The 26435-nt window shown below is 38.8% G+C and overlaps 1 protein-coding gene across 3 annotated transcripts in view; it reads right to left on the reverse strand.

Moving 5' to 3' along the window:
- Positions 1-343: 343 nt before the first annotated feature.
- CDH11 (cadherin 11) overlaps positions 344-26435 on the reverse strand; it is a 154965-nt gene continuing 128873 nt past the window's right edge. For all 3 annotated transcript variants that reach the window (XM_039247652.1, XM_039247653.1, XM_039247654.1), the window contains 5 exons: positions 21501-21637; positions 20922-21055; positions 20572-20689; positions 5060-5311; positions 344-2794 (listed from right to left, as the gene is read on the reverse strand). In XM_039247652.1, the coding sequence (XP_039103583.1) occupies positions 2298-2794; positions 5060-5311; positions 20572-20689; positions 20922-21055; positions 21501-21637 (1138 nt within the window). In that variant the 3' untranslated portion in view covers positions 344-2297. The remainder of the gene's footprint in view (positions 2795-5059; positions 5312-20571; positions 20690-20921; positions 21056-21500; positions 21638-26435) is intronic.

The raw sequence follows: 26435 nt of genomic DNA on the forward strand, positions 1-26435 counted from the left end.
AAAAAGAAAAACAAGTATTTTAACTATTGAAAATTAGACAGCCTTTTTTTTTAAAACAAACATAAAAATCTAAAAATGTAGTTGTCACATCTAATCTAAATACATTCCTAGACAAAAAGGATCCTCCGTGGTGATGGGGTTACTTACAGCTGTATTCTTGTTTAAGTGATATTCATATTCCTTTTGAATTATTTCTTTATTTCAAATTCAATTGGAGATCTGTGCAAATCTAGCAAAATATTCTTTGGATTACAAAAACTATATAAAAAAATGAACAGAAACTGCAATTATGGAAGTATTGAGAATGTGCAATCCTTCACTGAAATGAAAGATTCCAAAGTGACATTGTCCACAGAATTTATTCCACTGAAGTGTTCAGACAATTTGATTTAAATGCAAAGTAAAATCAAAGTGAGCACTTCATAAAAACATTTCTTTTTATGCATTTTGACTGAGTCATAAAAACAGTATGTAGCAGGATATCAAGAAATGCTTGAAACAAAATTCCACAACAAAGTAAAAAAAAGAAAAAGATAATCTAAAAATTGTCTGCAATCCAAGAGAAAGCATGTGCCCTGTGTCTAAGGGGAAAGAGGGAAAACACTTGTAGCATAACTTTGTGTGGTCTTTCCCCGAGTATTGCTACATTTTGACCTTTGGCCCAACCCAACAGGTATAGTGTCCTCCACAGAAGTCCCAATCCCCAGGCAGCCAGATGGGACTTCCAGAGACAGTAGGCATACTGGCATTGACCCTCAGAATCCACCAGGGTCCCTGCCCTCATTCTGAGCTTATTGCCCAAAGCATATTTTAAGGTTTAGAAATGAATTGCTCTTCCTTTTATCAAAATTTAAAATGCCACATTATTTTAAGAGGAGTGAAATTCATAGGAGGAAAATAGAAGCAGTTTCAACTGTCAGAGTCATATGAGAGCCTGGCAAGATCAAAGTAGGGAAAAATAGAATAACATGGGATATCTGATAACTACATGTGGCAGATTTAGATTTTTGACCCTTCCCTCTCCCAACCCCCAAATGCTCGGTATGGGGCATAAAATCTATATCTTGGAACTTTAGAGGTCTGTTCATTTCATTTCCTCATGGATTCATCTCTCATAACCACTGAATTACTGATATACAAGATAAATGCCTATTATATAACAAGTATTGCAAAATCAGACACTGACCTAGATCTTTTGCATCCTTCTTTTTCAGAAGATGTGTGCAAAGAGAAGCCAGGAAGCTAACAGTGAGAATGTACAAGAAAGCTTTACATGATGTTACAGAATCTTGTCTGGGAAAAAAAAAACATTTGAAAAACATATTTGATTTTAAATAAACAATAAAAGCAGCAGACTACATCATCTCATAAATAGGGTTATTAAAAGATCACAATTATCTTAAATTAGAAATATAAATGGGTCATTAGAAGTACTTAAATGTTTCAATGTTAAGAATGAAACCCAGAATTAAAAAAGAATCTGTTTTTATTTCAAAGTTGCTTCTTATATTGAAGCTCATATTAAAGCAACAGTACAATGTTCATAAAATATAAGTGTGATGCCGTAACATTTCTTACATGTCAGAATACTGATATTTGTATGTATACTAAAATAAGAACTTTAAAATTGTACAAATAGATACATTAAAAATGACATAGAAATAGGGCGCCTCTCACTGAAACAAGACAGTTATATCTGGCACGTATTAGTTTAAGATGAAAGTAGAAGCAAAAAGATTTACAAGAATCAGCAGTAACAAGATTGATGCTCAAGAGACATAATTGTACATTGTATTGTACATACATTGTATGGGTTTAAGCTGGCTGAATATTATATATTTCAAGTTTAAAAATGCACTACATATAGAGTGTCCATAGTTTAAGGCGGAATTACAGCTCAGAACTGTTGTCCTTTCTAATTTTCTGGAAGCTTCTTTGACAAATAAAAAAAAAAGAAGAAAGAAAGACTTAGATGTTCATAACACATAAACGATCTCCCTTCATTGTAAGTTCACCATGAGACTTCTCCTTCACTTAAATATTTTGTATGCCAAGTGGTTTTTTTTCTCTAGCGAAGTTGATAAACAACTTCAATATTTGCCTTTTTGCGAGAAAAGGTACTTCACAGTATTTACCACTTTGATGTCCTTGCAGTTTTATTAAATGTATCCTCTCTGTAAAACTTTGCTTGTTTTAAATGAGCCTTTCCTTGATTTAAAAAAATACCTGTTTACATATCTTCTAGATTCTTCAGAATGCCAGACACAGTTCTTAAGGCCAAATTTGTATCGTTATTGTTAAGAGTCGTCATCAAAAGTGTCTTTGGAACCATACAAGTCTGCTAATTTCTTAAAACGAGGTCCCCAGTTCTGTAGGTAGTCATAGTCCAAGTCTGAATCTGTGGTGGCAGACTCTAAGGAGCTCAGGGACCCGGCCACTGAGCCCCTGCCTTCGTAACCATAGATTTGGATGGAATCATAAGGAGGGGCAGTCGGGTCATTATCTGCCTCCTGTATTCTCGTGTTGATGAAGTCATCGACATCCACACTGTTGGGTGCTGGCCGGAGCCCAGGCCTAGGCATGTACTGATACTCGGGTTTTATGTCTTTGCGAGGGATAAATCCATTGATCCCATCAGGATTCTGGAGGGTGGCAATATCAAAGGCTTCTGTGTCTTCTTCCCCGCCGCCTTCATCATCATAGGTAATGATGTTCTCACGGACATCTTCTTCCTCAAAGACAATGAGTGGTTCTTTCTTTTGTCTTCTCAGGGTCACAAACAACACTACAATGACTACAGGGAAAGAGCAAGAAAGTAAGCACAAGTCAAACCCAGTATTCCTGGATCCTTCCCACCCCCACCAGGAGAACTCTGCTTAACTGTAAGCCATGGCGTGTCCACGCTTCAGAATAGGAACCAGTCTATCAGTCTATGAAATGAGAGCTTTACCTGGAATCCCCAAGGATGTGTAAAACTGTCCTCCACCTGCCTCTTCCTCTGCAAAATGCCGCCAGGAAAATATGATATCAAAACAAACTGGCAAGTTGGAACTATTTTGAGCATTTTACAAATGAATCTGACACTATTTGAAGTCATCTTCCTAAGAATTGGGAAGATTCTAAATATATTGGTCTGCAGTGTCTTAAAAATGGCTTATGTAGGTTTCTTCTTCCAAAGGAAGACATCTGTCTCCCCCCAGTTTATGAATGAGGACGTTCAGAGACCTCAGGTCCTACCTTCTATAAGAGGTGATGCTAGCTCCTGCCCAGCGAGGTGGGGGCTGGGAGGATGCACAGTGATCCTACTCTACCTCAGTAAGAAATCTTACCATAAATGTGGCTGGATTCTCTTCAGACCACCATATAGAAGAGGGGACATTTGTAATGACCCCTTAGGAGACAAATCTCTTTATTTGCACATAGGGAACTAGCATCAGCTGAAACCCAGAGGAAGCAGCTCCATCTCCTCCCTGAGAGAGGCGATTCTCCTATGATCAGGCAACCTAGCCTCCCCACAAGATGTTTCCAGAATATTCCAGAAGAGCACTCTGCCACACCCATGGCTAAACTAAAGAAAATGCTTGTGGCTGAATCGGGCAGGTGGTCTGGGAGCCCCAGTGGGTCCACCATCACTGGGAGATGAGGGGCTGAGGGTTTGCACTTGTGCAGACTGAGGCTCCCAGCGCTCACCAAGCAGTGTCCCTCCCCTATTCTTTGTTCTTGACATCACCTTCACCCCGACCACTCCTCTTCACTTCCTATGCTTGGCTGATTCTTATCTCTCTTTTCTCATGGAAACCCGTCTTGGCATCTCATTCTGACACCAGACAGGGCTCTTGGCATGCACTCTACCACCCACCTGGCCTGTTCTTCTGTCATCATAACTTATACCATGGTTTGTATATCTGGCTCCCCCTCCCCAGACTATGAATTTCCTAGAGCTCTTTTGCATTCTGTTCCCTTTGCTCGGAACATCTATCCATCCCAGTCTCTCTCACCATCTGGAAAATTCTTCAGCCTCCAACAATTATATCACATCCTCTAGGAAGATGTCCCTGACCTTCTCAGTCAATGTGAGGCAATCGCTGCTCTGTATCCCCACCACGTTTTACCGATGTCCCTATCATGGCACTCACCCCATGCCTCTAATTTATCTGTTCTCTCACATTTTCCCTGATAGGCTGTGAACTGTCAAGGACAAAGGTGATGTCTGATTCTTCTCTTTATCCCCCAGGGCTGAACACGGGACCGGGTACCCAGATAATTCTCAGGAACTCTATGTTGACCTGAACTGATTGGCTCTCCCCTGTGCGGCTGGGTCCCCTAAACTCATTTAGTGTAGAATTAAACATCATGGAACAAGCATAAATTTGGCATCAGACATCTTGGGTTTGAATCCCAATTTGTCTTCCACGTGATGTCATTTTCCTGAAGCCCACCAATGGTAAATGTTATTAGCATGAGCACACTGCTCTTCTTACAGAATAAACCAGAGAGGAGATGAAAGTGCAGAAGTGGGGCAGCTAACTCAGCCTGCAAGTGCAGGAAAGGCCAGGGGTCTGCATAAACTGAGCCTTGCTCCCAGATAATCAGAGGAGGAGTCAAGACTCAGCTTGGCCAGGCCAACCTCATCCATTTTCTTAATCCCTCAGATAATGTGTGTGGCCTCATGATTATTCATTCTGTCCCTAACTCTTCTCTTTCCACTTCCAAGGCAAACTGCTGTTCATATACCAGGCCTCTGCCTGAATTCCTCTTTGACAAAACCTTCTCAGATGTCCCCTGCAGCACCCCCAGGTGGTTGCTGCTGTGCTGTCCTGCAGTTCATGCCAATTCACTCACCAGAACCCTTCCCTAAACCTGCTCAAAACGCTTAAGGTGCCCCCCACCCAACTATAAAATGCACCAGAGCAGGCACCTCCTCTGTCTTGTCTCAAATTGTAGCCACAGTACATGGCACAGTTCTGGTAACCAGCCTGCAGTCCAGAAATAGAGTTGTTTCCAGGATGCACATCTGGTTGCAAAACCCTTCCTGCAGGTGACAGCAGAGTCTCCTTACCGAGGAGAATGACGATGCAGGCCAGGATGGCGATGAGCGCCCCCGTGCTCAGACCAGCGTTCAGGATGTAGGCCTCGGCATTGCAGGACAGCAGCGCGCCGTGCACATCACACCCACAGACCTTGATGGTGAGGGTGTTGGTGCTGCTCATGGGCGGGATTCCGCCATCGCTGATTACAATGGGCAGGAGGTACAGATCCTGCTTCTGCCGACTGAAGCCTCCGCGCCGGGCATACACGCCTGCGGTGCTATCTGTTGGGGGAAAGGAGACCGTTGGAATCACAGCGTAAATATTTGTGCAGTCAGCTTGGCAGATGTGAGAGTGAACTTCTCGTCATCAGGGTCAACAGCCAGAATCCTTAATCTAGGTGTCTGTAGAAGCCCCAGTCATCTGGCCTTGCAGAATAATGTCTCCATATTTTGAATCCAAGCTCAGAAATTGGCTCTTTTTTTATGGGATAGATACAGATGTCCCCACACAGGCAAGCTAAGCACACTGTTTTCTGATTGGGTATTGCCTTTCATCAGATACCACAAGAAAGTGTGGGCTTGGACCACATACTCTATGTAACTGTAGAAGATAATTAAATGTATAGGTGGGTGTGAGAAGAAACAAACAGAAAAATCTTTTTCATGTTTGTACTTTCCTACTTCATGACAAGCCTTTGGCCAGTTTTGTTTTTCTGTTTTTGTTTTTGTGTTTGTTTTAAGACATTTCCAGTTCACACTCAATCCTTGCCCAAACTGTGGGCCCACTCATGAGTTGTAAAGGAAAACATCTTTAAAGTGGAAATATTTTACAAAAACCCCATAGCAGGTATATAGTCTCTTTGAAATTCAAGCATCATCCACCACCTAGTTGAACATGCCATGCCTCCTGCTTAAAATAATTCCAGTTCTCTCTGCTGTCCACACAGCATAGCCCGACCCCTACACAGTAAACCACTAGATTCTTCCCTATTCTTAAGACTTTCTTAGCCTTCCAGGGTCATATCCTTCTGTTCCACATGCGTCGGCTCAGCCTGACATGCAGACCTGTCATCTCTTTCCCAAGCACACCGCACTTCCCACATGCCTTTTTACCCACCGTTCTATTGCCCAGGAAGCTGTTCCTGTTAGCATGGCAGGCAAACTCCTCAAGCCTCAAAGCTGAACCCAAAGTCACCATTTTGGGGAGGTCTTTCCAGACCCCTCCCAACGTCTCCTTTGTGATCCATAACACTGTGTATTCTTTTTTTTTTTTTTTTTTTTGAGAGAGAGAGAAAGAGAGAGCATGAACTCAAGCAAGAGAGGGAGAGAGAGAGAAGTGGGAAGAATTCTAAGCAGACTCCATGCTCAGCGTGGAACCAAAGACAGGGCTCTCTCCCACGACCCTGGGATCATGACCTGAGCTGAAATCAAGAGTCAAACGCCTAACCAAATGATCAATAACCCAGGTATCCAACACTATCTATTTTTATAGAAATTGGTACCCCACTATTCTGTTATTATTTGTTAACATAACCACTTTGACCTCACCTAGACTGTGAACTTTTAAGAATAGGGGACTTCATCTCATTCATCTCTCTTTCCAGGAATGGGCACACAATAAACATTCAAGAAATATTTTTTGAACAAATGGCATGACTGTGTTCTGAGAAAGGTTTAACCAAAACTTCAGATGTCAGCATCTATATATTTTTCAATCTTTTGTAACCTGTGCCCCCAGCTACTTCCTCATCATGTTTTCAGCGTATCTATACCAGCCAACATTTTTTTCCAGTCTGGATGTTAAATAATTTTTAATGTTTATTTATTTTTCAGAGAGGGAGCAAGAGAAAAAGTGAGAATGAGTGGGGGAGGGGCAGAGAGAGAGGGAGACAGAGATTATGAAATAGGCTTCAGGCTCTGAGCTGTTAGCACAGCCCGATGTGGGGCTTGTGAACTATGAGATAATGACCCAAGCCGAAGTTGGACACTCAACTGACTGAGACACCCAGACACCCCAAACCAACTGCTGGTTGCTTAACTGACTGAACCACTCAGGTGCCCCTGCAGTCTGTATGCCTGGGTGGAAAATACTGGTAATTACAAAACAGGTGAAATTTTAAATATGTTCTATCAAATTACACACACACACACACACACACACACACACACACACACAGTATGGCCTGGCTCTGTATGTGAGTTTAGAATCAATAACATAGCAATATGAATGTTATGGGCAACTGATGGCCCAAAAGCTAGCAGGTTTGAATGGATCGACAGTACCAAGAATTAACTTTGTCACATGAAGAAATATCTTAGAATCTCAAAATTAAATTGATATATTTTAGGTGAAAGGAAATGTAATACAGTTTCTGAGAGACAAAATTTATTAAATATAAAAGATTCAGTCTGACTTAGGGCTGAGCAGATATTCTGAGTGTTGCAGAAGGGAGCTGTGTGCATGCACTGATTTTTAGTGAGCCATATCACGAAGAGTCTCTGTCCTTTGTTGCCAGCATCTCAAACAAAACAAGGCAGAACAGCGAGCCTTCATTTCTATATTTTCTGAATTTAGTATGACTGCCATATATTGCTTTTATCACTGGAAGAAAATCTCTACATACTATGAAAAATCATGAAAAAATAAAAATAAACTAGCCCAAAACACTGTTAACTGAAAATTCTGTTTCCCTACTCTTCTCTCCTGTTCCAGCCTATACCCTGTTTCTCTGCTTAAGGATTACAAAAAAATTCACATAAAAATAATTTATTTCAAAACATACTATTTCTTTCCCTTCTCATACATTTTTTGAATTCAAATAAGATTTTTACAAATTAAAAGAGACAGCATCTACCCCATTTTAATGATCTGAAATGTCACTAATGCCACTATGAATAAAATAAAAAATAAAAAATCTAACACAGAAAGCAAATTAATTAAATTGTTTGGCCAAATATGCTTCTCTGATACTTGCAATATCCCCAAAAGATCATTTACTTAGATTATCTGTTGGGTCACATCTTGTCACCCAGGGTGTTGTTTTGGAGGCTGTTTGTAAACCCGTGGAAGGCATAATTTTAAATCTGTTCTTCAATGGGCCATCCACCAAAGAGTGTCTCCAGATCACAGCATGCTGGCTTACACATGATTGTAAATGAAAATCAAACACTAAAGGAAAACATGGAGCTGAGCAGGACATGAGCCTGGAAATGTGGGATGTTTCATATTCTGAACAAGTGAGTCCCCTTAGGCATACTGAAACTGTGACAGAAAAGCTAACCAGAGTACCCAGCTGACCAACTCATTCACAATCTCCAAAGTGATGGACCAGTAGAATCTTGAGAAATTTTTAATGTTTATTTATTTATATTGACAGAGAAAGAGGAGGCAGAGAGAGGGAGAGAGAGAGAGAGGTTGGGGGAGGGAGTGTAGGGGTAGTAAGAGAGAAAGAGTGAGGGAGAATCCCAAGCAAGCTCTGCATTGTCCGTGTGGATCCCAACATGGCGCTTAAACTCATGAACTGTGAGATCATGACCTGAGCCAAAATCAAGAGTGGGACACTTAACCGACTGAAACACACAGGTGTCCTGGGAATCTCGAGAACTTTTTCACAAGTTCTTCTAGCCAAACGTGTTCCTACATATGAACTTTAAGATTAGTTTAAGAGGTGGGAAAGAAATGGACTCAAATTCTCTTCATGGGCATACAGTAATTACATGCTTTACAATAAATCATTTTTCCTGTCTAGAGCCTCACTTATTTATCTTTAAAATGAGATCACTGATTGATATCAAGTTGATATTTGTTCCTGGAATCAAATAACATAATAAAAGCTACAGTTATTCCACAGCTCAGGGAATCCGTCTACCAGAAAATTTAACACCCATTATTGATATCTTCCAGTGCTGGTGAACTGGATACGAGTAGCTGTAGGAGACCAGAAACATGTGTAACCAGCCTGGCTTGGCACCTAGGGCTCAACGATGTTTGAATGAATAAAACAGTTCTCCTGTAGATCCAAGTGGCCCCTATACCAATGGGAGAGTGAGTTCTTTTGGGAGGGCCATTTTAGAGGAGTCAGTACTATGTCCCCTGATGGTCTTTCTTGTGGTCCAGTCTGATCACTGATCTTCTGCTAATAAAAAGAGCCATCACTATGGGCAGGAATTTCATGAAAATAAATCTAGGAAAACAAACTGAAAAAGAAACAAACTAGCTACAATGACAAAAACTTGTCATATTGAAAATCAACTTTACATTCTAAGTTTTATGAATTCTCTTTCATCCAACTCATTTTCACTGGAAATCACTGCTTATTTATTCTTGAGAGAGTCCCTTCACTTTGGACATACATATTCCTAAGGTTTATAGGTGACCCATGGATAAAAGAGGCTCCATGAGCCTCTTTTCAGGAAAGTGCCAAATTGGCTCCATGGTTAATAAGATGAGGCAGAAAAAGGCAAATGTTATCAATGTTTAAATTTCCGTCAAGAGATTTCTCAGATCCTTTTCCTTTATAAAGCTTCCAAAAGCAAATCTCTCAGTTTTGGGGGTCAAACAGGCCTGAGTTTGAATCTTGAACTGTTTACATATTAATTGCCTGACTTCAGTTGTCTTAAGTAAATGCCCCGAGTTTCTATATTCTCACCCAGGAAACTAATAATTTTAAATGTTAAAAAGATTCCATTCATAAAGGTACTTAGCACAACGACAGACTTTTGGAGATGCTCAGTAAATATTAATTCTTTCCTGGAAGCGATCCTCTTTGAGCTATAAACTAATGAAGAAGAGAAACTTATTGGCAGACCGAGGAAAGTGAATTCCTGGAAATGTCATTGCAGCTTGGAATGCAAGGGTCTACACAGAAGAGCTCATCATCCAAAAGTAAGAAAATAGTTCACGCTCCTCAGTCCTAGGCAACACATTTCCCATGGTAAGAAAATGTTTTTCTAGCAGGTCACTTTTTCATCCTCACACCAGTGTTCTTATTCCTGGCCACAGTCATGTAACCAGTTTCATTTTCCCCCCACTTAGGCAAAACCTTGCAAATAGGGTCATTAATTACTAGCATATGTCATGCACAAGTTGTAGTGTTTCTATTACTGGAAAATAAATTCAGATTTCAAACTTTTATGTCTACAACCTGGATTCCTAATTACATGCCATTTTTACCTGCACACTTTGTCATTACACTAACAAAATGTAAAGAGACCTGATGATGATGGTCTCCATGGTGCCAGTTTGGGGATGCAAACATAAAGGTTATGATGATGATATAGACCATTGGAGACATACATATAACTGACATTAAAAGGGGAAACTATGATAGGTAACCAGTCCTTGATAGATAGATCACATTGGGTGTAATCTTGTATTAGCCAAAAAACAACAACAACAACAAAACAAACAAAAAACCCCACACCAAACAAACACTGGAAGCAGAACAAATGGGCAGCATAAGGCATAGACCCTGTGTGTTTAAAACTTGTAGCACAGAATTAGTACACTGTGGTCTCACCAGAATGTCAGGAGAAAGGTTTGAGCTAAAGCGAGGGAATTAGTCACCTCAGCAGCTTCGCTAAAGCTCTTAAGATGCTCTTTCTTGGCCACTCTGTTTCCTCTGTCCTTCTGTCATTGTTCAACCTGATCAGATGAAGTCCTCTCTCTCGAGACTGTAAAGCACTTGGAGAATTGAAGCCAAACCTTGCTCTTACTTTGTTCACTTCTTTTTTTTTTTTTTTAAATGTTTTATTTATTTTTAGGAGAGAGAGAGAGAGAGACAGCGTGAGCAGGGGAGGGTCAGAGAGAGAGGGAGTCACAGACTGAAACAGGCTCCAGGCTCTGAGCTGGCAGTCAGCACAGAGCCCGACGCGGGGCTCGAACCCACGAACCGTGAGATCATGACCCAAGCGAAAGTCGGACGCTTAACCGACCAAGCCACCCAGGCGCCCCTGTTCACTTCTAACCCAAACCTACTGACTCTACCTTTGCTTAAATCTGAGACAAAGCAGATCCATCTACCACTTAAAAGCTCCCACACACTTGAAGACAATTAGTTATGCAGTCACTAGGAGAATAATCCTCTGGGCCCTCTCCACTTTCCCTAGAAATCTTGCAATAGTTCTATCAAGATAATGGAAAAAATATATATACATATGTATGTGAAATATATGTGTGTTTATATCTATATCTACATAGATGTAGTATGTGTCTCAGAAGTCTTAATGGAGTTTTAAGCTTTAATATTTTTACAACTATATATGCTACAAAAGACATCGCTGGAAAGTTTCATTATTTAGATTAAAAAATTTATTAAGTAAATTCTATCCCCAATGTCGGGCTCCAACTCACAACACAAAGGTCAAGAGTCACACGCTCTACCGACTAAGGCATCCAAGCACCCCTAGTTATTTAGGTTTTTTAATGCTCATTTAGACTTGTGATTTTTCAAAACTTAACTGAAATTTTTGATGCCATGTATTTGCCATCTTCAATCTGAGGGAATGAAATAATAGAAATTTGAATTAATACTTTTAACGTTTGGAGCACTTATATTGTTGATATTACTTATATTCAAAGATGGCCTTAATAGCTTCTGTATACATATTAATGAAGAAAATTGTTTAACCCATACTCTGATGGCTGTAATGTCTTCCAACTGAATTAAAGAGCTATATTCTAGGAGGAGATCATCATGATCTTTTAATTAACACTTTTGATACTGAGGGACTGGCAAAATATGAAATGCAATAAATAACATTGTAGAGATAACTGTCTATGTCATGTATCAGACATATGTAACTGTCTATGTATCAGACATCTAAGTGTGCACTGTTGGTTGGCACTAATAGGTGTTTCATTGTTATGAATGACCACTTCCCTTGATATTAACTCTCTCTCCATTTTTGTATGAGAATTTTCTCCTTGGGAGGAAAAAAGAAACATATTGCCTAAGTATTTCTTGGTTTAAGATAAGGAAAACTACCAAGGAATTCAGTGGGACAAAAATATTTTGGGTCTTTTAGTGAGTTGAGAAATCCCAGAGTTATTTATTTAATTTTTTTTTTCTTTTAGAGTTTATTTTCTAGTTCCTTTCCATGTAACACCCAGTGCTCATCCCAACAAGTGCCCTCCTCCATGCCCATCACCCCTTTTCCCCTCTCCCCCACCCCCATCAACCCTTAGTTTGTTCTCAGTATTTAAGAGTCTCTTATGGTTTGACTCCCTCTCTCAACTATTTTTCCCTTCCCCTCCCCCATGGTCCTCTGTTAGGTTTCTCCTGTTTCACATATGAGTGAAAACATGTGGTATTTGTCCTTCTCTGCCTGACTTACCCAGGAGTTACTTAAACCAGTGACCAGAGGAAACCCTGAAAGAATAACATGTCTGTTCCACCAAAATGACCTATCTTTTTTCTGTTGGGCTGGTGAAGGAGTGAGTTTCCAGAGAAGCTGTGTTGTAATGGACAAACTGCTGCAATGAAATTCAGGCAGAAAAGGAACATAATTATTTACACAGTGAAAATGGCAGAGAATTAAAAGACATCTGCCATTTTGATCTGCCAATAGAGCATCTTCCATATTGAAGCAATTATGAGGGGAAAAGAGCTCCATAGAAATCTATTTGGCTATCTTTAAACGATAAAAGTAAAAAAACTAGAAGCATATTGGGATGCTATCTGATGTTGCTCATAAAAAAGAAGAAAGAAATTTTCTAAGCTTAGACCAAAAAAAAAAAAAAAAAAAACCCAAAAACCAACAAAACAGTGGGCGGGGGAGAAAAAACAATGTTTGCCAATTGATCTAATCAGGGTGAATCCTTGGCTATTCCAATATTCAGCCAAACCTGCTTTTAATGTACACTTTCTGTTGTTTTCTTTTGGTTTTGTTTTGTTTTTGCGTTTTTTAGCAGGTCAGACTTCACTCTGAATGCATCAGGTATCAGAGCTCATTTGATCTGCAACTTGGCCCATCTGAGATAATATACCTGCAAAATAAGTTCATTTCAACATCATCTCTTCCTGTATCCAACCTCTGGATGTCCAGTATAACTTTGTGGAACATTAATTAATGAATGGAAACAAGAGGTAGACTATGCAATATTGACTCCTCAGAACATTCTGGCATTAAAAGGTGGGTGTATTTTTAAATTGATTTTTAATGTTTACTTATTTTTGAGAGAGAGAGACACAGAGTGTGAGCTGGGGAAGGGGCAGAGAGAGGGAGACACAGAATCGGAAGTAGGCTTCAGACTCTGAGCAGTCAGCACAAAGCCCTGACGCAGGGCTTGAACCCACGAACTGTGAGATCATGACCTGGGCTGAAGACAGATGCTTAACCCATTGAGCCACCCAGGAGCCTCAGGTGGGTGTCTTTTTTAGCCTGAAGCTTATGCCATAACATACTCATTTTCCTCTAATAATAATAGATCCCTGAAATTTCTGAGCACATCACATGTTTCCCCAGCCACTGATTCAATGCAGGAGAGAGAGAACCCTTGCATTGGTCAACCCACTGTTCTTAAGTGCTGGGACACTGTCCCCACAGAGCTCATGTTCTAGTGGGAGAAGATGGGGAAATGAGTGTTTAGAATGCAAGATAAGGAAAATATGAAAAACAACTGCAGTGTTCCTTGAGCATAGAGGACGAAGCACCCAAGATGGGCTGGAAATATCTGTCAAAGCTTCACTTCAGTGACTTCACTTATGGGGACAACTGAAAGCGGAGGGATAGGTAGGAGGTGTGTACATTCCCAGCAGAGAAGCTCATTTTCTTGTGATTATGGAAGATGGAAGGAGATTGTAATCAGGGAAATATGAAATTACCTCATTTTTTAAAAGAGTTTTTTCTATTTTATTTTAAAGAGAGAGACTTGGATTGGGGGAGAAGGGCATAGGGAGAGAGAGAGAATCTCAAGCAGACTCCATGCTTAGTGCAGAACCTGACATAGGGCTCCATCTCATGACTCTCGGATCATGACCTGAGCTGAAATCAATGGTTAGACACTCAACTGACTGAGAAACCCAGGAATCCCTTAAATTATCTGATTTTTACTGGAAGTCAGACTGACTTGAAATATGGAAGAAACATTAAGGATGAAGAAGGTCAAATGAAATAGGGAAGGTGCTTCATAATGTGAAAAAGGCTGCTCTTTTCATTTGTTGACTTGAAAATCCTGAGTATTTTTGTTGGTGTTTAAATAGGAACTTATTGCAAGGTCCTAAAACTGTCCTATGTTGCTCAAATGACTAAGAGATGTTTCAATAGCTAAAAAACACTATGATCTGATAGGCTTCCAGCTTTAGTTGAGCTGGCCTATTGGAGAGCATGCGACTCAGAGGTTCTCAGAGCCTGGGATATGTTCCAGTTGTGCCCACTTTTTGGTATTTTACTGTTGCCCCCTCTCAAAACAGCAGCTCGATCTAGGACCTAGGAGTGATATAATAATTGACAGTTTGTAAAATTAAAACAGTAGTAGGATTAATTGTGTGTCACATATTCAGGGATTCATGTTAAGATTGCTCCCCTTCTAGCAATAAAGAGTAAAGCCAAACATTTAATCGCTAACCCTTACTCTTTCCTCTATATTTTATCACCTGATCACTGTTTGGAACAGGAGGTTTGGAAATTAAAAACATGAAGTTCAATATTAGGATATTCCCATTTAATTCCTGTAACAAATCATTAGGTCAAAGGACAAAATAATACTCTTCTCTGGTTAGAATCAAAAAAAATATGATAAAAAGTGAACATCCATTTTTTCTAAATAAAATAATAATGGAAAGGAAATTACCTAAAACACAAACACACAGACACACCTCACAACACACATATTATTTTAATATTACTACCAATATTATGCTTAATGGTGAAACTCTAAAAACTCTTAAGAAGTAAAATAAAAATGGCTATTATCATTGCTGTTATTTAACACATTCTTAAAGTGTAAATCTATGCAAAGGATTTAATTTTTATGTAGTTGTCTCTTTAGAAAATCCAGGAAAATCAGCTGGGAAGTTTTATCACCTTAGAACAATGTCCAATAATAAACAAATTCATTAACATACTTAAAGTTTATACTAAAACTTTTCACTTAAAAAACAATTTAAAAATCCACTTCATGACAGCATCCAAAATATAAAGTATCTAGCCATAAGCTTAATAAGAAACACACAGAAGATGACTACACAACATTCCTGACAGCATTAGAAAAAGAATTGATTCAATGGAAAGTCAGATCATGCTTCTGGATGGAAAGAATATTTTAAAACTGTTAGTTCTTAAATGAATCTATAAATTTAAGGAAAACTCAATAAAATTCACAAAAACATTTATCAGGCACCTGAAAAATAATTCTAAAGATTATCTGGAGGAACAAAGAAACCAAAAGTTAAGAGTACTAAGAGGAATAAAATGAAAATAATGTGGAGAAACATCTTTCAGATTTTCACATAGATGTGTATGCAATAGTAAATTATAATACCAGCATGAGAGTAAACAGAATGATAAGAATTGAAAATCCAAAAAAATCCAATACAAGCAGACCCTTGAACAACATGGAGATAGGGTCACCAACCCCAACACAGTAACAAATCCACGTATAACTTTCAACTTCCCCATAACCTAACTGCTTATAGCCTACTGTTGACCAGAAGTCTTAATGGTAATATAAACAGTCAATTAACCCATAATTTGTATATTATATTATATATTGTATTCCTACAATACAGTAAGGTGAAGAAAAGACAGTATTACTGAGAAAATCATGAAGAAGAGAAGATACATTTACAGTACTCTACTATATTTATTTTAAAAAAATCCATGTGTAAGTGGATGCATGACATTCAAACCCATGTTGTGGGAGGGTTAACCAGACTATGTAACATAGATGATAAAAAACACGGTGTGACAAAGCAGGTGGAAAAGACCGATCATTTCTTTAGTGATATTTAGGAAATGACCAACAAGTGGACGTTGTATATTTATTTCACATGGATAAATGGTTGAAACGGGAAGCAAGATATATAAGAAAGAAAAGATAGGTGAATACTAACATCAATTTTGGATGAGGAGAGTGTTGCTAAAGGTAACATTAAACAGGAAAACCTGGTACAAAAAGTCCAACATCTATAATTACAAACATAGCGCAATCAGAATCGAAAGGGCATTGAAGCACTGGGAAATCTATGCAGTTGTATCATAGATCCAAGGTCAATAACATTAAAAGATGAAGAGACTTTACAAATCCATTGCAAATTGGTGAATGTGCAATTCAAAAAAAAAAATGGGCAAAGAACATTAATAGCCAATTTACAAAAGAAAAAGAAAAGGAAAGAAATGATCAATACTTATTTAAAAAATCCTAGGTTTACTAGTAATGAAAGGCACTGAAATTTTAAAATGTGATTGTATTTCACCTATCAAGTTGCCAATGATTTAAAAGAGCAATAATATCTAGAGTTGGCTTAAATGTGAGAAAATGAGACCCCACCTACTTTACAAATGGTATTATAAGTATTTCTGATAGTATACATATTTCTGATGGGCAGTTTGTCAATTAAATATCAAAAGCTTTTGATCCAGTAATTCCACTGTAGAAATTTAAAGTAGTATTTAGATATTTGGCAAAGGTGTGTGAAAATGTACTTACACAGTGGTTAACTGAGATCAGACATCTTTATAGAAGTTAAGAAGATATTTAGAAGAAAATGTTGACATAAGCATATTGATGCTAGTAAGTATATATATATATAGTCCCAAGACAAAGTCTGGACAGATAAAAAAATAGCAGTGATTATTTCTGAATAGTATACTATCAAGTTATTTTATTACTTATAATAATGATCCTGCTTATTTGTATTTTCTAACTTTCTGGCAAAAAATATGTGTTAATTATGTAGTAGAAGGAAATTATAAAATTCTTTGCAAATATATTTTACTACCATTATGTCTGTAAACATGAAGTACAGTTTTTCCCCGTTCACAATTTCCCCTGGAACCTTAGATTGATACATTGAATTTCAGATTTTTCCTCTTCTGAAGACTGTGATTATTTGACTCCAGTGTAAACACAGATTTTTTTTTAAAAAGAATTATCTAGAAAAGACACGACCTTTACATTCATAGTATAGTGTGTACACTTGATGGGACCCTTCAAATACCCAAACTTGTTTTTTGCCTCACTGATGGGCAGTGTGCCCTGGGCAAATCTCTGAAGCTCCTCATGTCTAATCTCCTTCATTATCTAGAAAATGGGGATAAAAATACTTGGGACTAACTTTGTGGGGCTGTAGGAGGAATTAAGTGAAATAATGGCCATGACAAAATTGTATAAATTAATGAAGAGTCAGATAGATGGGAAGAGGTAGTCTCAGTATTTTTTTTCTTTGCACTATTCACATCCATTACACATTTCTTGTTTTAAAAGAAACCGTAAGTCTGATATTTTCAAAGTAAATGCATCTCAAAACTGCGGACAGATCAGTCTTTATCTGCCCAAACAGTACCATTCTTGAAATTAACAGCCCAAGATGGACTTAAATGTTGAAGAGTCATCCAGTGTCATACTCTAGATCTGCCTGCTGAGTCACCTGTGAAGCTCGGCTACAGACGGGAGTAAGGGAAAATGACATAAAAGGCTTGGATGTATTAAGATGGCTTCTCTTCTCCTATTTCTAAAGATGTGTAATGCTTATGCTGAGTTTAGGCAAACGCAATCCTGATTATTTACATGGCATAATGGAAGTAAACACTCAAGGAGAAAGAAACCTGATGCTTTTACTCAGCGTGATCTAAACCATTATCTCATGTTTTCTATGGAAAACAGTTTCAGCCGAGAAATTTGGTAACTCAGTAGGCTATTAATAGGATGTGGAATGTGATTATTCCTTTTGGATTACTTTAATATGTAATTACTTTTAGGAGCTAGCAGAAAGAGACTCTATTAAATGATAATTATAGGACTGTATTTGCTTTAAGGTTTTGTAATAGCTCTAAACATAGGAGTTTTCATTAACTGTTTGCCATAGTTAATAAAGTCATTTTTCTTAAAAAGTAGCAGTTTGCTGAAAAGTGGTAGCTCTGCATAGGATTAGTTTCTTGCAGGAAAGGGCAGGGGAAATAGACTATGCACTGGGCTGACTCGTCCATGGTAATATAATCTTTTTGAAAATACTGAGTGCATTCTCGAAGTACTGTGACAAAGTAAAATGCTTATAACTCCCTCGAGAACAATAGTATAATGTTTTCAGAGGGTTAACGGCAACTAAATATTATTGCACACATAAAATGAAAGAAGACAAGGTAGGTGATGGAAGCGATGTTGGCACAGTGAGAAAAGCCTAGAAACACCTGCTGGGTCAGGAGATGTCCAGCCATACAGGGATGTTGCTGGGCCTGCGTCCAGGAGATAGGCTTCAAATGTCAGTCGGAGATTATAAGAAAACACAGATAAAAGTATGACCACAAATATTTGAGTAAACAGATCATAAAACAGGAGGTGTGTAAGACACATGTGTTGTAAGGCAGCAGTGTTTTCCAGACAACTGAGTCGATCACTTCAATTTTGATAAAACTAAATGCATGCTGAAATATTTTATAATAAGTATCTCCTTCACCATAACACTGGCAAAAGCCTAGGCTCATGGCAATGTGGCAATCTATGAATCTATCACAAAATAGTTTGGGAATTAAGAGAAATCCAAGAGTGGAAGTAGGGATCCTCATAAACTCAGATGAAGTATACACATATCTTAGAAAGTGGTATGAAAACACTATGTACACTATGTTGCTCAATTCAGCGTAGTAGACATTTATTGAATGCCCACTACGCGTGAGGGTCTCCCTGCTTTGGAGGAATTCATGTTTACGAAAGGAAATTCCTATATTAGACATGTGTACCCCAGTCAAGAACGATTCAGCTATATCATTCTACAGAATTATCTGTTTAATGGGCTTAAGGTACTCATATGTGCCATTAACCAAAGCCAAAAAGTAAAAGACAATTCCTAGATGAAATATAAAATTAAAGTGTTCCAAGTACCATTTCTATTTTGAAATTATAGGACTCATTTACCAAGTAAGTGACAGGTTGTTTCAAAGGGTTCCCTTAAAACACAGGTCTGTTGTATTACTTTCTTCACACCCAGGCTCTCAAGAGCACATCCACTACAGAAAGCAAAGCGTCAGGAGAGAAAGTCTATCATAGCACCTAGGACATTTTATTCCACAGTTCCATTTGATATGTGTTTGATTTAAAAAGGTCATAACTAAATGCTCAAATCAGTTCGAGAAATAATAATGAAGTATGCTAGATCATATCCCCTTAACTCCAAGCAGCATGGGGAACTCCTTTCTTTTAATAATCAACCCAGTAGGGGCAGTAGTTAAGGCTGTAGAACCTGGATTTAAAACCTAGGTCTAACTCCTGTGTGCCTCACTGACTTTGAACAAGTTACTTAATGTGATTCTGTGTCTCATTTTCTTCATCTTCAAGTAGAAATTCTAGTAATAACATTCACCTATGGTGTGTTGACGGAATGAAATGGATCGAGTGTGGGAAGGGTCTTGGCATATTGTCTGGAACATAGCTACTGGTATTTATGATACTGATGAGTGCTAACAGATATGGGGAAAGCAATAATACTATTAGGTTAATGTAAACTCCTATAATCCTGATCTCAGTCACTGGGAAAGCAATCAATCTATACTCTAGCTCCATGTAGCTATGAAAGTATGTGTGCTCAGGGGGACCACCTTCTATTTTTATGTCAAATGATGGCATTCATCTTCCTGTTTCAAAGACCTGAATTGTCACAGGTTTCTAGAAACAGCTGCAGACCAACATAGCCTGCCCGGAAGTCAAGAAACTTATTTTCTGATCCTGGCTTGGTACCAACTTTATCAAAGGACTGTATCCATTTGGGCCTATACAAGAAAAATAACTACTTCAAATAATTTGTAAGCCTAGAACTTCTTTGATGAAATAAGAAGTAGCCATGATATTAAATTTCACCATGTCTACAGTGGCCAAACAATGCTCTGTTCATGCCCTTCAGGCAATAATTCTGCAACTACCTTTAGGTATCAAGCTCTGAACCCAACCACACTGCATTAAAACCATGCTTGGAAGGGAAGGCCAGCTGAAAGATTACATTGCCTTACAAAGTTGAACTAATCTCTTTTAATGCTTTATTTGATATCAATATTCATAAAGCCATGCTCCCCCCAAGGGTTTATCAACCTCTTAAAAAAAGATAAATGAGGTTGTTTGCATATTGACCCTGTAAGCTTCCCCACTTGGTTTCCCCACTGCTTCATGAATATCAAAGCCAATAAAAAGAGTAAAATAAAATTTGACTCACTTATTCATATGCATCAAATGAGCCCACAAGTCTCAAAATAAAGGTGGCATTATTACTTCTTGTTTGTTCTTCAACAGAGAGGCATTATTAAGATTAGGGAAAACACTTGTGCTCTGCAATATAAAAGCCATTTATTCTCCATTTTTACTTCTCTGAATGCATAGGAACCTTGGTACGAACCTCTGTTGTCTCTGACTGTGAAATTTGGGTTGTGAATGATTTCAGGGGGTAGACTGAAGATAAATCTTGGTCCATTGGCTGTGTCATCCTTGTCATCTGCACTAATTGTAACAATTGGCTGAAAGAGAAAGGTGGCCCATAAATAAATCATGCTGACATTGGCACATCATTTATTGAATAATTCCTGGCTGGCTAAGCAGCCTGGGTTTAGCAAGAGCACAGCTACAGAACTAAACTAGGGCTCTGAAGCCCTCTTGGGCAGCGGGAGGTATCTTCAGGTGAAGCTCTCAAGACCAAAGTCTGTTTCCAAATGCCTTGTTCATAGCCAGGAAAGGAGAAAGCATCATTACCTGGTTAGAAAGTGGCTTGGTCTGATCACTCTCACAGATAAAGCCTTCATAAGGGGCGGCAAACTTGGGGGCATTATCGTTGACATCAAGGACCCTAATGGCCACTGGGACTTTGGCTTCCTGATGCCGGTTATCTGAAAGAAGAGAATTCAGACAGTAAATACAAGCCCTCCATTATATACCAATGTGTGATTACGTTTGAGAACCACTGGTCTATATGTAAACAAGTACCCACAAATCTTGGCTCTAAGAGTTCTGCTGCTCTGGATCTAAACAATACTGAGTGGCAGCCTAAAGTAGAGAGTCCCTGAGTGATGGCTATAGTGTCAAGCTGCTGAGGTCTATCACCTTGCTTGCCAAATCTGTATACCTGGTTCTGCCAGAGAAAATGAAATATCTCTATGTGTTTATATGTCTTCTTCGATAAATGACCAAGAACAAATTTTAAGGACTAAAAAATATTCTTAAGACTAAAAAATGTATATTATCTTAGCTGTCTGTCATTTTCCAGAATATATAGAGAGTCTGATGGAATACAACTTGGTAAAGTAGAATCAAAACCCTTAGGAGAATACTTACGGATTTCTGCTGCAAAAACGGATATGTTGAGCCAGGCAGTTTCCTCTCTGTCCAAAGGTTTTGTGGTTTTAATAAAACCGTCCTCTGGATTAATAGTGAAAAACCTGTCGAGGTCAGTATGACGATCGATGGAATACCTAAGCGGAATGCAAATAAGGCAATTGGATGGAGACATTCTGAGCAGCTTAATATTTGAATATTTTCTCCATGCTATATTTAAAATAACTTTTTCAATGGATTGCTTCAACTAGGTTTCCTTTTTAATCAAATTTACTTTTTAAACTTCATACATGAATCTTTTATAGAAATCATTCTGCCACACTGGGATTCTTTATTCAGTACAATGAATGAAAGAGCCGTTTAGCATATCTGATTGAGAAACGTAATGACATGTTGCATATTTCTTCATATTTACTACAATCACCCACCCTCTGAATATTTATGAAACTGCATTTGGGAAGTGGGATTGCCCAAACTACTCAGAAAGTCACAAATGCATCAAACTGTTGCTAGATTTTTGCATACAAAATATTGAATAGGTTCAAGTTTACCTAAATTTATCATCAAGGAGCATTTATGGTCCTAAAAATCAGCTTTCTCCTTATTTAAAGAAAAATGATAACTCTATTTTGAGTGAATATATTTAGTTTACTTGGCATTAGGGATTCTCAGGTAGCTTGAGTCTTAAGTCCATGATGAAATATGCAAAGGAGGTTTGGTCATTCATTGGTAGAGCATTCTCCTCACACTTTTATGATGGGCTATGCCTAATAGCAGACCCAGAAGGTTTTAACTACTCCTGTCTACTTAGAAAACTTTATTTTTTTTCTAACAAAAGAGAAAATAACTTCCAGAATATTTTTGGACTGTAATTATGGCAAAGTGGAAGCTGGAGCAAGAAGAATGGCCTTTATCGGGGTGTAGTAAGGTAAAATTGCTTGCCAGGGATACCCAGAAACACCAAAGTGCTAGCTTTAATAAGCCTGTTCAACACCAAAGCTCCTTACCTTTTCACTCCACCATAAGTCTCTAAAATGAAGAGCAAAGGTGGTTATGTTAACTTGGGAAGCATACTGGGTTCATAATTGGGTGGTTTTCTTCTGTTGGAGGGCTTAGCTGTGATTGCCTAAAGTTTACAGACTATCTTTGCCTGAAGGCATTCATCGAGGGTCATAAAAGTCAAGATATATTAAAAGTGGCAAAGATCATGGATGTCGGAGTGTAATCTCTTCCATTTACAAATGATTGGATTTGCAGATGGCCTATTACCTAGTTTCTGGGGGAGCTAGCATGAGAACTCAAATCTTCCAATTATAGATCATGTTGCTTCCAACAAAGAGGTTCCACTCTTGGAGGAGCACTTCATGGTATAAAACTCATGAGTTCATCTATGATGTCATTAGACTGTGAAGCTTCGTATGGGGATGGAATGATGAGTCCTCTTCCCCAGGGAGGAAACTGAAGATAAACCATGTACATACACTTTGCAAATGTCAGGAAAGGCTCAGTAACAGAGCCTTCCACAGATAACCTTCTGTGAAAAGGAGGCAATAATAATAGATTTCTTTTCCCCTTGCCACCAGGGAGTTTACTTTCTAGTTGACATGACAAGTCACAGTCCCAGGGAGAAAGATAATTAACAATTCAAAGCATTATTCTCTAGATGCAAAGGGCATGAATTTTGGTTTTATAAAGTCCTAGATAGAAGTTCATGCTCCAATACATCTAAGCTTGGTGACATTGGAAAAGGCCTTAAGTTCTTTGAATCTCAGCTTACTTATCTTTTAAACTGGAATATTAACAGTGCCTAACTTTGCTTATCTGTAAGAATTACATGAAGTTATAGATATAAAGATATATAACCTAGTGCCTTGCATACTGTAAGCAGTACAACAAATAATAGCTGCTTTTCTTTTTTTAAGTGTATTAGAGAGAGAGAGAGAGGATGAGTAGGGGAGGCTCAGAGAAAGAAAGAGAGAGAGTCCCAACTGGGCTCTGTGCTGCCAGTGCAGACCCCAATGTGGGGACTGAAATCACAAACCTCAAGATCATGACCTGAGTTGAAACCAAGTCAGAAGGTTTCTTCTTCTCTCAGAAGAGCCACCCAGGCACCCCGTTCTTGTTGCTGCTGTCACACATTGTGGACAGATCATGGAAGTTCTCAAATGTCAATCTACAGAATATGATCTTTATCGTATAGCCAGTGAAAAATCATAGAAGGCTTTTGATCAGAGGAACAAATAAATGGAATCAGGCTGTTAGGTGACTAATAAAGTAGGGTGGGCAAGATGGTTTGAGCAAGAGAGAATGGAGGAAGGGCAGAAAATTGTTAGGATCTGAATGAGGTGATGAGGATACAGGAATGAGCGAGCAAACACAAGACGGTGATACCACCAGTAGAACTCCGCTGATATTTGGGAGCCTGGGAGAATCCTAGAGAGTTTCTAGCCTGAATGTCATGTCAGAGAGAGGGAAACATTAAGAAACAAAATAAGTCAGCTTAGCAGAAAGGATAGATTAGAATTCCACCGGGAATATGCTGCCATGTTAAGAGACTAAGAAATCAGCTCTACCTCAAGTTTCACAGAATCAAGGTGGAGTCAGTTTTTTTTAAGTATGTCACAATAAGTATGAGTTCAAAAATAAGCTTAAATAAGTGAGCGAGCCAGGGAAGGAAAAGGCAATTGTGTGAAAAGTCACAGCAGACAGCAGAATAGGTGCAGAGAAGAATCAGGGAGAGAGATCAGCCCTGAGGCAGAAAATCTGGAGCATTAACTCAATTCAGTCGTGCATGGGTAGGAAAGCTCTCAATGAGGGGACACTGAGAGAAAGATCCAGGTCAAGAGGATGCATCTCGGGGAGCTCCCACTGCCTGGACAGGGATCAAACATCAGTGAAGACCCCAGAGTGGTGCTGTTGGAGGCAGGAACAGATTACTGCCAAGGAAGCTAAGAAGAGAGACTATCTCAAAAGGAAACAATGAAGACAAGTTTGTCTGATGCTACAGAGTCTGTGAAGAAAGATCTACAAAATTTCCATGCAGCTAAGAGTCTGTTTGACACTAAAGTGTCCTACCCACATGTCCAAGGACACAAGTTCCCGTACAGGTGAAGATAAACAATCAGGAAATAAGGTACTGCAGACAGGAGGCAAACTGCAAAAAAAAAAAAAAAAACCCTTTGAATGTTCTATAAATTATTTGGGGAACAGGAACTGAGTGGGTAAGGTGGGGGGTTGGTTCAAGGGCGGTACTGAGCATCTTTGGATAATTATAGACACGGAAATTGCCTACATGCACAGAACAGCCACCATTGAAAACATGACCCAAATAACCAATCGCAGATGTGGATCCTGGAGACACGAGGCACAGAGGAAATGAGCAATTGCTCCAAGTGTTTTTACGTCATTGCTCTTCCAAAACGTTGCGAATGCACCTAACCAAGGCTAATTCATTTAAAATCCACACCACAGACATCTTTGAGTAGAAAAGAGCTGTTACACAGACCCTCAGTCATTATCTAATATATCTTTCTCCATACAGAGAAGACCACACTCAAACCTCCTTGGGAAATCTTCCCATTGGTGGCTGTTTGCCTAGAGTAAGAAGCTCAAAATGGACCAAAGATAGATCTGGACTAAAATCCAGCCTTCAATACTCATTGACTCTGTGACTGCAAAATTCACATCATTCCTTTGAGCCCACTGTTTCCATCTATTGCATCCTAAAGTAGTTAGAACTTCAAAGTGTGTCTGAGAAGTTAGTTTAAATAACTTATTGCAACACATTGTCTGGGGCTGAGAAGATGCTCATTAAACGGTAATTTTCTTCTTTCTCCTAAATAGGATGTTCAAGGATATAAAGGTAACTAACAACATTTTCATTTGGGATTTCTTCCTGCCCTTTCAGCATTTCCTTTGGTGTGAACAGAAAAACTCCACTGTCCATGGCAGCTGTTTTTCCTGCTCATATTTGTTTCCTATTTCCCCCCAACTTTACTGAGGTATGATCGACAAATAATAAAAAGCCTTTATGTAATGTGTGCAGGGTGGTGTTTTGATATAAGTATACCTTGTATAATGATTACCATGGTCAAGCTAATTAACATATTCATCACCTCTCACGGTTACCATTTTGCATTGTGTGTGGTGAGAACACTTAAAATGGACTTTCTTAGAAAATTTCACGTAGATATTATTAACTGTAATCACCAGGCTGTACACACAAGATGTCTGGGGCTTACTTATTTTGTAACCATATGTTAGACTGTATGACTAATATTTGCCCAACTCCCCCCCCCAGTCCTTGGCAACCACCATTCTATACTCTGTTTCTCAAAGTTTGACGTTTTTAGATTCCAGGTTTAAGTGCTATGTTTCACTTTCTATGTCTGACTTATGTGTTTGAGCATAATGTCCTCCAAATTCCTCCAAATTATTACAAATGATAGGATTCCCTTTTCTTTTCAAGCCTAATTTTCTTTCTTCATTCATGCATTGACAGATACTGAGGTTGTTTCCATGTCTTGGTTATTGTGAATAATGCAGCATTGAACACAGGAGTGAAAATATCACTTCAAGATGGAGCCATTATGAAAGCAATATAGAGGTTCTGTGAAATGCAGATGGTGCCTGGATTTTTTCTGTGAGCTACAGCTTACCAATCCCAAAACCAGGCAGACAGCCCCTCTTTGAGTGTGCCAAGGACAACACACAGCATAAGGTGTCACTGTGATTTTGCATGGTGAGCCCTGTGAGGTGGAAAGTACATCTGATCCATGAGTAGGATGCCCTGGAAGAATTTCCAGAACAGGTGACATTGAAGTGGAGGTGGGAAAAATGAGTAAAGTGTAGTAAGTTTGGAAGAAAGAGGGGCAGAGCTCCTGCCAAGAGGGAGAACAAGTAAAGGTGGGAATCAGGAACATGTAAAGAGTAAGT

Source organism: Hyaena hyaena, unplaced genomic scaffold, assembly GCF_003009895.1.
Source record: "Hyaena hyaena isolate Hyena2069 unplaced genomic scaffold, ASM300989v1 scaffold_301, whole genome shotgun sequence".
Lineage (NCBI taxonomy): Eukaryota > Metazoa > Chordata > Mammalia > Carnivora > Hyaenidae > Hyaena > Hyaena hyaena.